Source organism: Camelus dromedarius, chromosome 27 (genome assembly GCF_036321535.1).
Source record: "Camelus dromedarius isolate mCamDro1 chromosome 27, mCamDro1.pat, whole genome shotgun sequence".
Classification (NCBI taxonomy): domain Eukaryota; kingdom Metazoa; phylum Chordata; class Mammalia; order Artiodactyla; family Camelidae; genus Camelus; species Camelus dromedarius.
Window position 1 is genome coordinate 11,060,988 of NC_087462.1, and position 14,621 is coordinate 11,075,608.

The 14,621-nt window shown below is 52.6% G+C and overlaps 2 protein-coding genes across 4 annotated transcripts in view; one reads left to right on the forward strand and one right to left on the reverse strand.

Moving 5' to 3' along the window:
- The window catches only part of NCAN (neurocan), a 31,266-nt gene extending 24,949 nt beyond the window's left edge, over positions 1–6,317 (forward strand). For all 3 annotated transcript variants that reach the window (XM_031437703.2, XM_010997335.3, XM_064480055.1), the window contains exons 12-15: positions 725–807; positions 2,660–2,804; positions 3,553–3,735; positions 3,971–6,317. In XM_031437703.2, coding sequence (XP_031293563.2) covers positions 725–807; positions 2,660–2,804; positions 3,553–3,735; positions 3,971–4,104 — 545 coding nt within the window. In that variant the 3' untranslated portion in view covers positions 4,105–6,317. The remainder of the gene's footprint in view (positions 1–724; positions 808–2,659; positions 2,805–3,552; positions 3,736–3,970) is intronic.
- Positions 6,318–7,514: 1,197 nt separating this feature from the next.
- On the reverse strand, positions 7,515–14,502 carry HAPLN4 (hyaluronan and proteoglycan link protein 4). The gene is made up of 5 exons (XM_031437710.2): positions 14,411–14,502; positions 13,308–13,425; positions 12,658–13,020; positions 10,774–11,106; positions 7,515–10,375 (listed from the first exon to the last, which is right to left on the reverse strand). The coding sequence occupies exons 1-5, from the start codon at positions 14,411–14,413 to the stop codon at positions 9,984–9,986; spliced, it is 1,209 nt and encodes a 402-aa protein (XP_031293570.2). The 5' UTR covers positions 14,414–14,502; the 3' UTR covers positions 7,515–9,983.
- Between the last annotated feature and the right edge of the window lie 119 nt (positions 14,503–14,621).

Here is a 14,621-nt window from a genome sequence, read left to right on the forward strand (position 1 = left end):
ATGAAATGAGGAAGGAGCTGTGCAGAGACTTAGAGAAAGAGAAGAGTGTCCCATTAATTAATTAAATCCAGCATTTATTGATTTACTCCTTACCCCTTCTGCCCTTTTTCATCTGTTTATTTATTCATTGTCCTTCTCTGGTCCTCTGTTAATTCTTCCATTTGTTCATTCCCTGGTCCGCTGGTTTTTTTCCTCAGTGTGATCAAACACACACTCATCCAGCTGCTTCCTCCTTCCTCAGTGACTGACTGGGTCATTCAGACTCACCTGTCTGCCCTGTCTGGCCCCATCCACTGGCTCTCCTATCCCTTACTGTGTCATTTCTGCAAAGATATGACTTTGTTTATTTCTTCCTCGGGCATTTTGTTTAAGCCACAAATAGTGGCAAGTCTGGGAGCTTAACTCTATCCCTTACTGTGCCCCTCCTCCACTCCCCAGGTTCGAGGGCAGCCAGAGTCCCAGACTGCTAGGGAATGGGGTTATATGGCCTCCAGCCCACGGCCCCCAAGCTGGGGTCCTCTCCCCCCAGCTCATACTCGGAACTGGGGGAAGGGTTCTGGGTACCCCCTCTCACTCTCACCTCCATCCCCTTCCCCTTCCAGCCCACCTCCAGGCCAGGGATGGGGCTAGGTCACCCCTCCCATGCTCCCTGCCTGGCCTCCAGCCAGCAACCTAGGCTGGAGGAGGAGCAGGTACCCAGCTCCCACGACCCCCTACCCTGCAGGTTTTGGGCGTGAAAACACATGGATTGGCCTGAACGACAGGATCGTGGAGCGAGATTTCCAGTGGACAGACAACACAGGGCTGGTGAGTGGCGGTAGCCTGGGGGCCTGGGTCCCTGCAGTCAGACTGCAGACCAGGGTCCTGCCTAGAGTGGAAAGTTTCAGGTAAGCTGCAACGCCTGCCCTCTGGCTTCACTTTACCCACTTATGCAAAACCACCACAGGTGGCCATCAAAGGCCCCCAGTGGCTCTGAGATGCCGGGGTTGGCAAAGAAGCTTCAGCAAAGCCCCACATCACTCCGACTTCCCAGCCCTGTAAACGGCCAGTCACCCAGTGACTGAGGCTACAAACCTAGGAAGGGGTTTGACGCCTCCCTCTTGCTCACTCCACCTGGTCCTCCAGCCAGAGACTCTCAAGTGTGTCCATTTCCCTACATCCCCCCCGCCCCCATGTGGCTTCCCTCAGCACTTACTTGGATGCTGCAGCAGCTCACCTGCACTCCTGTCCCTTTACCTGGTGGCTCTGGGGACTTTTTAAAAATTTATGATGAAATTCACCTAACATAAAATTAATGTTTAAAGCATGTAATTCAGTGTCTTTTAGTACTTTCGCAATTCTGTGTAATGATCTAGTTCCAGAATATTTTCAGCACCACAAAAGGAAACCCTTGTCCATAGGAACCATTTAGAAATTATACATCAGATCAGGATTCTCCTGGCTTCAAGCCCTCCCAAGATAAAAAAAAACCTACCTCCTCCTGCTGTGGAAAACAGTCTGGCACTTCCTCAAAAAGTTAAGCCTAGAATTACCAGGTGACCCAGTAATCCTGCACCTAGGTAGATACCCAGAAGAAGTGAAAGCAGAAACTCAGATACTTGTACACCCATGTTCAGAGCAGCACTACTCACAGTAGCCAAATGGTGGAAACAATCCAAATGACCATCCATGGGTGAATAGATGAACAAAATGTGGTCCATCCACACAGTGAATACTATTCAGTCATTAAAAAGGAATTAAAAAGGAATACATGCTACAGTGTGGATAAAACTTGAAAACATTTTGCTCAGGGAAAAATGCAGACATTAAAGGCTTCATTTGTATGATTCCACTTACATGAAATATCTAGAATAGGCAAATCCATAGAGACAGAAGGTAGATCAGTGGCTGCCAGGAGCTGAAGGGAAGGTGGATGGGGAGTGATAGATTAATGGGTACAGAGTTTCTGTTCAGTGTGATGAAAAATTCTGAGAATAGACAGTGGTGATGGTTGCACAACATTGTGAATCTAATTAATGCCAAAGAATTGGACACTTAAAAATGGTTAAAATAGTAAATTTTATATTATATATACTTCACCACAATAAGAAAAAAAAATCCACCTCCTCTCCTCTACCGTGAGAACTGGTCCCTACCCACTCTCTGATCGCACCCAAACTGGATCCAGCAGCTCCAGCCCTCCTATCCTCTGTTCTGTTCCTTAGACATAACCAGCTCAGTTCTGCCTCTGGGCCTTTGCACTAGCTGTTCCCTCTGTTTGGAACTCTGTCCCCTGCCTGCACCATTTCTATCCTTGAGTCTTCAGCTCTCCTGTTTTCTCCTCAGGGAAGTCCTCCTGGACTTCCAGCATGAGGTCACCATTTATTCAACTATTTACCTAACAGCAAGTGACCTATGTGGAAAACAGACTATCAGGGAGTGAGACAGGAGGCAAGAAGACCAGAGAAGAGGGCACTGCAGCCACACAGCCAGAGGAGGGTTGACTCAGGCTGCGGTGGTGGTCAGGGCTCCTCAGGTAGAACAATGCCCATTGTAGAGATGGGAACACTGAGTCCTTCCGAGTTTGAATGGTCTGGCCAGGAGAGTCCCGCAGTGCCAGTGCCAGAGCCTGGGTCAAGATGCAGGTCCCCTGAGCACCTGCTGCTCCCCATTCTTACAGCAATATGAGAACTGGCGGGAGAACCAGCCCGACAATTTCTTCGCCGGAGGAGAGGACTGCGTGGTGATGGTTGCGCATGAGAGTGGCCGCTGGAATGATGTTCCCTGCAACTACAACCTCCCCTATGTCTGTAAGAAGGGCACAGGTATGCTGCCACTCTCCCTTCCACCCCTTCCCCCTACCTTCCCTCCTGCCTTTCAGACTCACTGGTTCATTGTTTTATTTAAGTTTGGAAATGTTAATAGTCAGTTCAGGCCAGTTTTCACTCTTCAGCTCTATGTGAGAGTGCCCATTTTTTCCCCACCGTTGCCAACTCTGTGTGTTCTCAAATTTTTTGTTTTTTGTTCATCGAAGTGGTGAAAAAACAGTATCTCGTTGTTACCATAGTTTGCACATCTTTGAGGATGAGAATAACCAACTGTTTATATGTTGATAAGCTGTTGGTATGTAGTCAATTTCCTGTGACTTGCCAGTTTATCTTCTTTGCCTAGCTTTCTACTGGCTCATTAGTCTTACTGACTTGTAAGAGCTCTTCATATATGAAGGAAACACTTATATGCCTTCTCATGTCTGCCTTTCTCTTATACTTTTCTTCATTCTTGCTTCTGTTTCTTTGCCAATTTTCATGTCCTTTCTTCCTTTCATTTGCTCAGATTATTCTTGCCTCCCATCTCCTACATTCCCATCATGCACAAGAATTAGGATGTGTCTAGGAGATTCCTGTGCCTGAGAGTCTCCTGGTTTGGGTAGAGGAGATGGACACATTTACTTCCAGCCCTTTGAGGTCACAGCCGGGCAAAGGGTGGGACATGTTAAGGGTTCATCACAAGAGATGAAACCAGTTCAGCCTCAGTCCTGTCCATTTCTCTAACTGGAGGTTCCTCTGTCCCCAGTGCTGTGTGGTCCCCCTCCGGCAGTGGAGAATGCCTCGCCCATCGGTGCCCGCAAGGCCAAGTATAATGTCCATGCCACTGTACGCTACCAGTGCGATGAAGGATTTGCCCAGCACCATGTGGCCACCATCCGGTGCCGGAGCAATGGCAAGTGGGACCGGCCCCAAATTGTCTGTACCAAACGTAAGTGGCTTCCCCCAGACACCCCAGCACAAGTTTCCACCTATCTGTAGTCTCCAAAACATCTCATCCCTGCACACATTGATCTGGCTGAATATCTGCCTTGCAGATAAGTGAGAACTTACCAGCCTGCTTGCTGTTTCCTTCATTTCCCCTCCCCTGCGGAGGCCTGCTCCATCAGCGAACCCACCTCTAATCAGCTTTTGCCACTTTCCTACCTTCCCTCACTTCCCTGCAGCCAGACGGTCCCATCGGATGCGGCGACACCATCACCATCACCAGCATCACCACCACAAATCGCGCAAGGAGCGCAGAAAACACAAGAAACACCCAGCAGAGGACTGGGAGAAGGAAGAAGGGAATTTCTGCTGAAGAACCAGGCAAAAGAAAGCACAACCCCCTTCCCACACTTCCCCTGGAGCCTTCACCTGGGGAGACAGAGCCCAGAGAGAAACAAGAGGGTCCGAAAGCCCCTGAGCCCCAAACCACATCACCCCCCCCCTTACATAACCATTTGTAAAAAGCTCCTCTCTCCTCTTTCTTACATACACAAGGTCCTCTTGGCAGGTGTAGCCATGTGTCTGAAAAATCAGTTCTAGTCGGGCTGAACTCTGGGAGCATTTTGCAGCGGAGGGAAGCGCAATCGGCGAACACCATTCTTTGCACTTGTTTAGACTTTTGTTGGCAAGGCTGCCTGCCAGTTGTTGAAATAAGGCTTTGATGAGGGTGCAAGGACATGTGTTTGGATTCACACTAAGGAACTGCTTTTACCACCAGAGATTCAGATTCAGTAAACTGTCAGATGTCCTAAATGCAGGCTAAAGCCTTTAGTGAAGGTCACTGGCTTTGGGAGTAGGAACTACATGGAAGTACACTGAACTTGATGACTGCTCTCCTTTTACCTTGGACTTCAGCCCAAGTTTGGTCTTTAGTCTGGGTGGATAAACTGAGTGTGGAACTCGTAAGTACTGAATTTTAGGAATGTTTTTAGAACAACCTCCCTCCATGCCCTCAGAATTAGAGGTCAGAATGGTCAGAGCAATTTCTGGGCAATGATGGGATGGGAAGATGTATTGCTTGCCCTCCTAGGTCTAGTCCAGCGCTAAAATTTGGTGGTTCTGCATGTATGGTGAATTTTACACACACACACACACACACACACACACACAGATGAGAGGATGTTTAGGGCTCAATGAGTCCAGATTTCTTCCCCCTCCATCTCTCAGGGAGACAAAGAACCTCCTTCCTGGACCAAGGAGGTGCCAAGTTTTCTAGCTCAGTGCCCATATCCATCCCTCAAGCAGACATTGGTAGCGCCCCTGCCCGGGTTCCACCCCTACTCACCCCATCCCTGCCTCCATCCATTGCCTGGTGGACTAGGAATGCTTAACACTTGAAGTAGTGACATCTACCTGCCGTCATGTAGAGGGATGTGCAGGGTTAAAAACTAAACACACACACACATTTTTCTCTCACAGTTTTTTAAATTTTTTAAGTGGTAAAGAACTCACTTTGCCTTCCTCCCCCAAATCTGCGACCTGTAAAAGGTCTTCCAAAGCCAGAAGTCAGGATGTAGCTTCCTGATCTCTGGCAGGAAAGAGCTACAGCTTTTCCTCCATGTTCTTTGTCCACTCTCAACTACCTAGTCTGGGTAGCATCTGTGGATTAGTGTTAAGAACCACAGTAGAGAATGGCCCTCTGTAGGAAAGAAAAGAAGCAAATATATGGTCCAGCTAAGAGTTCAGTAAAGAAAGAAATGTGTTGCCTGAGCATATATCCCTCCCGGAAAGTAGTAACTATGGAGTAGGTACCATGCTAAGGACTTACACACTGTCTCCTTGAATCTTTGCAACAGCCCAGTGACCTAGGAACCATTATTTTCCCACTTTATACAACACAAAACTGAGGCTCAGATTAGAGAAAGGCACTGGCTTGCAAGACAGGAATAAGGATTTGGTCCTGCCTCTGTCTGACTCCAAACCCACTCTCTCTGGGGAAAGGAACTGAAACATAACCACACTCTAACACACAGGAAGACTTAGGAAAAGATTGAGAAGTGCAAACGAGACCCTCATCCTTGGCTGTGGTCTTTAGTCATCCCTAAGACATTATCCACTTATCCATCCATTATCCAGGGATATTGGTTTGTCTTCTAGCTTTGATAATTCCTCTTGGTTTAAAAAGTGTAAAAATAGTAACACATCTTCAGACATCCATGTCACAAAAGAATTTCCTTTTGGAGTGGGGGGGCCTCTGGGGATGCAACTTTTTTGGGGAGGGTCTTGGTTTATGCTCCTTGCCCCTGGTCCCCTCAACCTGCCCCTACCCCTACCCCAGCTCCATGGTGGGAGGGGGCTCTGATCTTTTCTAAAGTGGGTGGTTTGTCTTTTGGTCTTTCCCTTTGAGATGTGCGTGTGTTTGCGTGTGCCACGTGTGAGGCATGCGTCTGAGTGTGTGTGCGTGTGAACAGCTTTGGGTTCTGTTGGTTTTGCTGTCAGCTGCAGTGTTCCGTGGGTCTGTGGTATCTGACACTGTGGACATTAATGTACTTCTTGAACATTTTAATAAAAATTTTTAACAGTTCAGCCTGCCTCCTGACATCTTCATTCATTCATTCACTCAGCAAGGACTTACTGAACTGCTATTATGAGCGATGTACTGTACTGGATGCGTGGGGAGATAGTGGTGAACAGAACAGATATGGCCCCTGGGAGGTGATCAGGGAAGGCTTCCTAGAGGAGGTGAATGGACTCTAAAGGAAGAATAGCATTAACTAGATGCGGAAGGGAAGAAAAGAAGAGTTTCAGGCAGAGAGAAGAGCAAAGGCAAAAATCCTCTTGCAGAAGGGAACATGCTTCATTTGAGAAACAGCAAAGAGTAAATAAATCTCACAAGAGCGTGGCCTTGCATTGATCAATAACAATGTACTTGAACTGAGAAGGATTTATGATTTATTCAACTGCCTGCACCTCAGGTCGAAATGAAGGATGGTCAGCTTCACATAACAAGTGAATTGCAAGTGGCAACCACAAGGAGATATTATGTGTCACCTATCAGGTCAACTAAGGTAAAAAGTGATAACACATGATGCTGGTGAGGATGCGTGGAAAACAGGTAAGTACATCTCCAGGTGAGCCTACAAGATCTCCACTCCAACAGTGCAGACCCCAGCAGAAAGAAGGTTCCCTTGGTCCTATTGGTCCGTCAAAATCCCAGGGACTGCATCTCATTGGTCTTCCTGGGTCCGTGTCCCCCTGGGCCAATGAGGGTTGCCCAGGAAGATGAGCCACAGCATTCACTGTCCAGGGAGTCAGCCCCTCTGACTCTCACGGAATAAGAGGAGGGAAACTTACATACTCGAGGCAAAACCAGGATGCTGGAACCCGTGGAAGGGAGAAAGGATTTCAGCGGGGAAAAAGTGGGATGAAAGAAATCTCGTGCATTCATCTCCAGAAAAATACCCATTATCATTCCCTTATTCAAGGAAACTAAGGGCCAGCTGGAGCCCAAGGCAGTTTAACCAGGGGGCTAGACTGTGGCTTCAGACAAGTGGTTTGAGTCTCTAGGAGCTCTGTCCCATCTGATACTGAAGCATGAGCAATTAAATCGACCATCCCACTTCTATAACCAAGTAAGACTTTTACACTTCTTTTCTCTTGTCCCTTTCTTTGTGTCCCAGAAAGTTCCAATAGTCCTCAGCCCACCCTCCCCCAACACCACCCTCAGCCCCAAACCAGGGAAAATTTGCAACTTCTCTGCTTTCCTGGTGCAGGAACTCATCCAGTTTCACATACTTCGTTCCCAGGGGACTGAGAGGAACTACTGGATTTGTTAGTGACCCAATTAGGACAGGGCTGAGAAGGACCAGACTCATGGGAGGTGATTCAAGGAAGAGAGTGAGGGCAGAATAGGGGGAAGGGAGAAGAGAGAAAGACTGAGGAGAGGGGATGGTCCTGAAAAATGAAGAGAGATGCTTCCCAACCAAGTCATTCCCAAGCATCCCCAGCTGGGAAACACTGTGTCCACGGAAGTGTATTTATGAAGCAATTAGCTTCATAACCCACCAGCTGCCTCATTCATTTAAAAAAAAAAAGAAAAAGAAAGAAAGATTTATTGAGCCCCTGCTGTACATTTTACACTCACTGGGACCTTAGAACAGCCCTGGGTACAGAGGAGGAAACAGGATCAGGGATTTTGTCATTTGGTCACAGAGGCAGGATTCGAACCCAGGCATACCTGGTTCCAAAACCCACAGATGGGTTTCCTGGAAATGAATGTAACAATAAGGAGAGCTCCAGGAGGGACCCCAGTGCTACTCCAGGCAAGATCTCAAAGCTGAGGTCTCCAACAGCTGGGGTGGCCTTGTTCATGAACCATCTCCCTGAGCTGGCTCTTAACACTGGGAAGTTTGACAGGGTCTTGACTTCTTAGCACAAATCACCCCTTAGAACCTGGAGCTCAGGGTGGGTTTTGAGGTTTAAAGACAATTCCATCTCTCCTGGATCTCTAAGGAGGGAAATGTGGGGGGTGAGAGATTAGGGGAAGAGAGAGGAGTTCAGTGAGTATGGGGATGTGGTCTCAGAGAAGAAAAGGGGAGCTTAGTGCTTGCACAGCACAAAGGGTAGGGGCACACCAGAGCTTCAGTTTGCTCACCTATACAGTGGCAGTGAAAACACCTGGTTGTTGCAAGGGTGTCTCATGCACATCTGTTATCTGGTATAGTTAGCGTGCAAAAGGAGGGTGTCCAGCTGCTCCAGAAGTCCAGCCGGGTCTGGGGTGCTGCCTAGGACTGGGCCCATCTGGTGAAGGGGAAGCCATTAAGCCCTATTGTGCACAGTTTCAGCCCATGGCTAGAAGTTCCTGAGAACTGGGAAGTCAGTTGTCATGAGGACAACGTTGACAGTCTCTGTGGTGACAGTTTGGTAGGGCAGGCTCTGCAGACAAGGGAAAGCCTAGGGGGGACATGTGTTCTATTACCTCAGACACCGGGATTTGGTCTCCATGGCAACGCTGGTCCAAGCCGCTTAGGGGCGGAGCTTGGAGGGTGGCAAGGAGCTGGGGCGCCCTGGGGAAAGGAGCAGACTGTTTCCACGCTGAGGCGAAGATCCAAATGTTGGGTCACTCTCGGCACAACGGGGGAGAGAGTGGTCTCTATGACTGTTGGTCAGGGTGAGGACAGTGGAAGTGGAGTTGAAAGGGCCTCTGGGGTGGAGGCCTGTGAGATGGGAAACGTGTAGTATCCATGGTTACAGCTGGAGGGGGGAGGCACTATCTCCATGGGTGTGACTGATGAAGGAAGGGCTGTGTGACTCTAGGTGACAGGTAGAAGCTGGGATGGTTGCCTTGCTAACAATGGGAAGTGGGGCAGCTTGTCTCCATAGTGAATGCCATGGATTTTATGGGTCCCTGGGCCCAGGAGATGGTCTCTTTGGTGACAGCCAGGAAAGGGGCCGTCAAGGTGGATTTGCTCCCTCCAGAGAGATACCTGAGGGATGTGGCATGGCCGCCAGTCATGACAGCCAGTTGGGGCGTGTCAATTTGTCTTAACAGTGACAGACAACGGTGGTTTCCCCTGAAATTGGAGGGGTGGGTCTATTCTCCACAGAGACCTGGGGACATAGTATGTTGCTCTGGGAACTCTGGGGGACTCATGGGAGAAGGGGGGAGAATGGGAGTAACCAATCTCCAGGTCACCCTAGGGAAGAGGACAGGAGCCCACAGTCTTCATGTGACCACAGGGGCATGGTCAATTGACGAACTCTGAGGTTTTTGGTTCCTCTTCAGGTGATGGGGAGGAAGGGTCAGTGTCCAGATGACCTTAGAGGACCAGTCTTCAGTCTTCACAGAGATGTAGAGGATGTGTGGTCAGTCTCCAGGTAATCCCAGGGGTCCAGCCTCCAGGTGACCATGGGGGTAGTTCCAGAAGACCTCGGGGTCTGTTGGTCTCCAGGGATTCTCAGAAGGTGTCCCCCACCTCCTGAAGAAAGTTGGGAGAGGAGGGGAAATCCACTGTCCGGAAGAGATGAGGCTTGGTCGGTCTCCAGGGGACTCCAGGGGACTTGGCTCCTGGGACTGGCCAGTTTCTGGGGGCCCTCAGAGGGCGTGGCCAGGGTTCAAGGACCGCAGGAGGTCTGGTCAGCTTGCAGGGCACCACAGGGAGCATGGCCAATCTCCAGGGGTGTGGTCCATCTCCAAGGGACTGTAGGACACTCGGCCAGCCGCCAAGTGCCCCAGCAGCCCACGTCCTGGACCTAGACGCGCAGCGGGGTCCAGGCGGCGGGGTCGCGCGCGCCTCCGGCCCACCCGCCGCCTCCAGCCCAGCCCCAGCCCCAGCCGCCGGGTGCGGGGTCCGGCGCGCCAGGAGCACGGTAGCAGTAGACGCCAAAGAGACGGCGCGCAGCGTCAGGAAAGCCGAGGCTGCGCACGCCCGGCCGGCTGCCGCCGCAGCGCGGGCGCGGGTTCACGATGGGGTAGCGCGCGCTCCCGTCGGCCAGCCAGCCTGCGGTGCAGCGGTCCAGCAGCTGCAGCTTCCACGCGGCGAACAGCTGCCCCACCTTGGCCACGGCCGCGCCCCGCGCTGCGCACGCGCGCGCTGCTCCCGAGAAGGGCAATGGCCTCAGCGGCTTCAGGAAGAAAACGCGCCCTGCAGGTGGGTGGGGAGGAGTGATTAGAGCCGCTCCTGGGATGCGGCTTACTCAGGATTCAGGATGCCCTCCCGCCTGCAGCCCACGGTCTCAGCCTCAGGATTCGGAAACACTCCCTCCCCCTCAGCCCGGGACCCCAGCCTCGGTTAGAGCGGTGTTGGTGCCGGGCGATGCTTGATTGCTGCGCCCTGGCAGTACAGGGGAAGGGACCTCCTGGTTTGGACCACCGAAGGCGGATGTGGAGAGGAAGGGCGGGGAGAGAGAACTGGGCAGAGTGGGAAAGAGTACTAGAGGGAGGGGTACCCGGGAGAGGACTTTTGGGGAGGCCTTCAAGGGCAGGTCGGGTCCCCGGCGTGCGGTGGGCGGGACCTTCTTCCTAAGGGTGGGACATACGCACCTGGGAGGTTGGATGTGAAGCAGAAGGCGTCGTAGTGTTCCTCCGCGTTGTGGCGGTAGCCGTAGTTGCGCACACCCCCCGAGGCTCCGCCTCCAGCCCCGGCGCTCCCGGCCCCTCCCAGGCCGCCGCAGGGCTCCCGGGGCTGGCTCACCGGGTACTGCACCGAGCCGTCGCGCAGCCAGCCAGCGTTGCACCAGTCCAGGCCATCGCGCCAGGCCGCGTGCAGCTGCTCAGCCGACGCCAAGATGCCGTCCTGTTCAGCACACGCGCGTTGAGCCTCCGTGAAGGTCAGCTTGTAGCGGCCTCCACGGGGGTGGTAAGGGAAGACAACGCCTGAGAGGACACACGAAGGTCAGCTGGGGCCCCTCAGCTCGCTCCCACCCACCTGACATCTGGGGTACTGTGTGACTCTTCAACCCAGACCTTCCAGTCCATTCCTCACTGTGGCCTCAGACCTGACCATGCCTTTCCCCCAGTTCACATGCCTCATGACTCTTTGCCTTAAGTTTGGGATTCACTTGACCCTCCCCCTTTCCACCACTGGAGACCTTTGTTCATGTTCTCTCCACCTTTCCACCTGATGAACTACTATTCATCCTTCAAAATCCAGCTCCCACAACCCTCCTCCATTCAGTTCTATGAGCTTCTGACATCCTCCCAGCATTGGGACCTTCCTTCTAGCTAAGTCCTGAGCCCACAGAGCTGACTCCCCCACACAGGAAGCTCCTGAAAGTTTGACCCTGGGCAAAGACCTCTGATCTCCACCATTTTCCAGGAGAGTTCCCATTGGCTTCACTTACACCTTCAGTTCTTACAACTTGTCCCTTATCAGAATCACAGTCAACTCAGGTCACAAGCGTTCTGTTTGCCTGTGTTTGAGGGGCGGACTTTGAGGCTGCAGATGCAGATACATCTCTCAGCAGATGCAGGAAGGATCAAACAGGGGCCAGAGAGAAGAGCTGGAGCCTGACAGACCAGAGCTCAAGTCCCGACTCTGACTCTCATTGGCATGTGCCGTGGTCAAGGCGCTAACCTCTCTGAAACAGTTCCCATCTGCTAGTAATAGTGTCTCCCTCAGGGTTTGGGGGAAATTAAATGAGAGACTCCAGAGAGCACTTTAACCAAGTGCCTGGCACATAGAACACACCCAATAAAGGAGAGCTGCTTCTATTATTGTTGTTGTTATTTGCTATTGTTCAGCAGGTGAGGGCTCTGAAATCTCTCCTAGCATCTTCTAAGGTGGACTGAGGAAAGAAACCAGATGGGAGGGAATTCTTCAGATAGAAACCTCCCAGCTCCACAGTCAGCCAATCAGAGCATCGCATCTTCCAGGAACAGTGATTGGCTCATGGATAGGCACATGACTCAAGCTGGACCCATGAGGGACAACTCTGGGACTCTACCTAGCACTTCTAGGAAATCAATTGTCAAGCTGGGAGAGTGGAAGCCTGGCACTACTTTTTGGTTCCATCAGCGGAAACTTGTGCAAGAAAAGCCCACCCAGGGAAGCAGAGCTGAGGGAGTTTCTCCTGACATGGTGCGGGTGGCTGGCTCTCACTGTGCCTGGATCTTACCTCAGAGTTTCCCAATGTCTTCACTATTGACATTTTGGATTGGATTATTGTTTGTTGTGGGGGGAGTGCTCTTTATGTTGTGGGATATTTCACAGCGTCCCTGATATCTACCCACTATATACCACCACAACCTGCTTCTAGACATTGCCAATATCCCTGGGTAGCAAAATCACCCCAAATCAGAACAATTATCCTGCCCTACCAAGCCTCTAAATTCCTTCAGGCCAACTTGATTTGGTTTCTGCCCTTTGCAACACCCTTCCCTCTCCTCCCTTAGAAATGCGCCTCATCCTGCCCATAGGCTGGTCACCTTCCAGGTCCAGCTTGACCATGCCAGTGTCATCCTCCAGCTCGTTGGTGACCTCGCACTCATATCGCCCATAGTCCTGCAGCGTGACGTTTCGGAGAACCAAGGAGGCATCCCCGGGCCCATCGCCCTGCAGCTCAGCCCGCCCGCGGTAGCTGCCAAACGCCCGGTGCTGGGGCCCCAACGCCACGAAGACATCGGCAAAGGCCAGCGGATCCACCACCTTGGTCCACTTGAGGCGGACGCCGTCGTGGCCGTGGGCGGCTGCCTCGTAGTGGTAGCGGCAGGGCAAGACAATGGTGCCACCCCGGTGGCTGACCACTTGCCCTGGAGCCGTCTGCACCACCACCGAGCCCGACTCCCCCTCTGCGGGCAACCAAGGAGGGTTAAGAAGAGATCCTAGAGGCAGGCAGGAGAACCCAGGGAGGGGGACCCTGGGAAGATGTGGGAAGAAAACTTGGGTGGAGGTAAAGGGACTCAGGGAAGGGACTAGGGAGGGGGCGGAGATTCAGAGTGGGAAGAACGGAGAGGGAGGGGATTGTGGCCATCAGGAACGCCGGGGACCCTCCCTCCTCCCCTCTCCATGAATTCCGGCGATCCTACTTAGTCCCGGCTTCTGCGGGACAAGATCAGCTTCCAGGGCCCTGACTCACCCAGCACGTGCACAACCTTCTTCCGGCCGCGCTGCGCCTCCGCGGCGGCAGTGAGCAGCAGGACTCCCCATGCAGCGGCCCAGAGCGCCCCGGGACCGAGGGCCGCCCGAGCACACACCTGGGGGCACAGGGCGCTCAGTCCAGCCTCCTGGCCTTTGCCTTTCGGAGGAATAGCTCCCTGGCCTTCCTTCCCCGCGGCGAAGACTTCTTACTCGCCCAGGTCCCCACTCCGGCCAGGGTCCCAGAGGACTCCCTCAAGCGGAAAACTAGCAGACTCTCCCACCCACCCCCAAATCTCCCGGGACCTCACACCTCGCCCTTGAGCAAAGCCCACGCCCTGGCCTCACTATCCCCTAGTTCTGCACCCGCAACCCGCCTGACCCCCTAACCCCAACACCGGAGGCTCGGAGCCCCGCCCCTTCTCTCAGTCTCTGGCCGGGGCCGGGATTCGGGAGGAGGGAGGAGGAGCTGGAGCAGCGGCAGCGGCAAGGTTATCCGTGCGCCAGGAGACTGCAGCAAACCCGTGCAGGTGGGGGTGGGGGGCGAGGGGGTGGTAGAGGCAGAGAGGGAGAGACACAGAGAGAGGGCAAGAACAGGGAAAGAGACAGAGACAGAGAGAAAGGCAGGGAGAGGTGGAGACAAAGAAGGAAAGAGACACAGACAAGAGGAATGAAAGACGGAGAGAGACAAAGGGAGAGACAGAGAAGAGTGTGGGAGGGAGAGAAACACAGAGAAGGGTTAGGAAAGATGGAGAGAGACAGAGACAGAGAAACTGAAAGGGAGAAAGGAGAGAGCAAGAGGGAAGGAGAATAGGGAGACATAGGGGTTGGGAGAGACAGAGAGACTCAGAGAGGAGAGAAAAGGATCAGAAAAGAGAGAGAGAGGGAGAGAGAGAGAAAAGTAGGGAGAGACATAGAGGAATAAGAGAAGGAGAGGCAGAGAGAGAGTGGGAGGAAAAGAGATACAAGAAGGTGAGAGGGAGAGAGATGGGAGAGATGGGAAGGGGAGAGTGAGGAGAGAAACACTGAGGGATGTAGAATCAGAGACACAGACAGAGACAGAAATCCCAGAGAAGGATCTACTGTGCCCTCGGCCCCACTCACCATCCTGCTGGTGCGGCCCCCCGCCAGTGGGTCCCAATGTGCGGGGACTGTGCTCCCCCGCACACCCGGGAAGGACTGGGCAGGTCCCTGCAGGCGGCAGCGCAATCCTGGCGTCTGCCTGCAAGGGGAGGAGGGAGGCGGACCTGGGAGGGGGGTGCGTTAAAGGAGACGTGGTGTCACTTGCTCTGGAGAGAGGTGACTGTGGGCATAA

Coding starts and splice junctions, on each gene's coding strand:
- HAPLN4 (XM_031437710.2), bottom strand. Junction 13,021..13,307: donor GAAGGTTGTGCACGTGCTGG/GTGAGTCAGGGC, acceptor GGTTGCCCGCAG/AGGGGGAGTCGGGCTCGGTG. Junction 11,107..12,657: donor GGTCAAGCTGGACCTGGAAG/GTGACCAGCCTA, acceptor GTGTCCTCTCAG/GCGTTGTCTTCCCTTACCAC.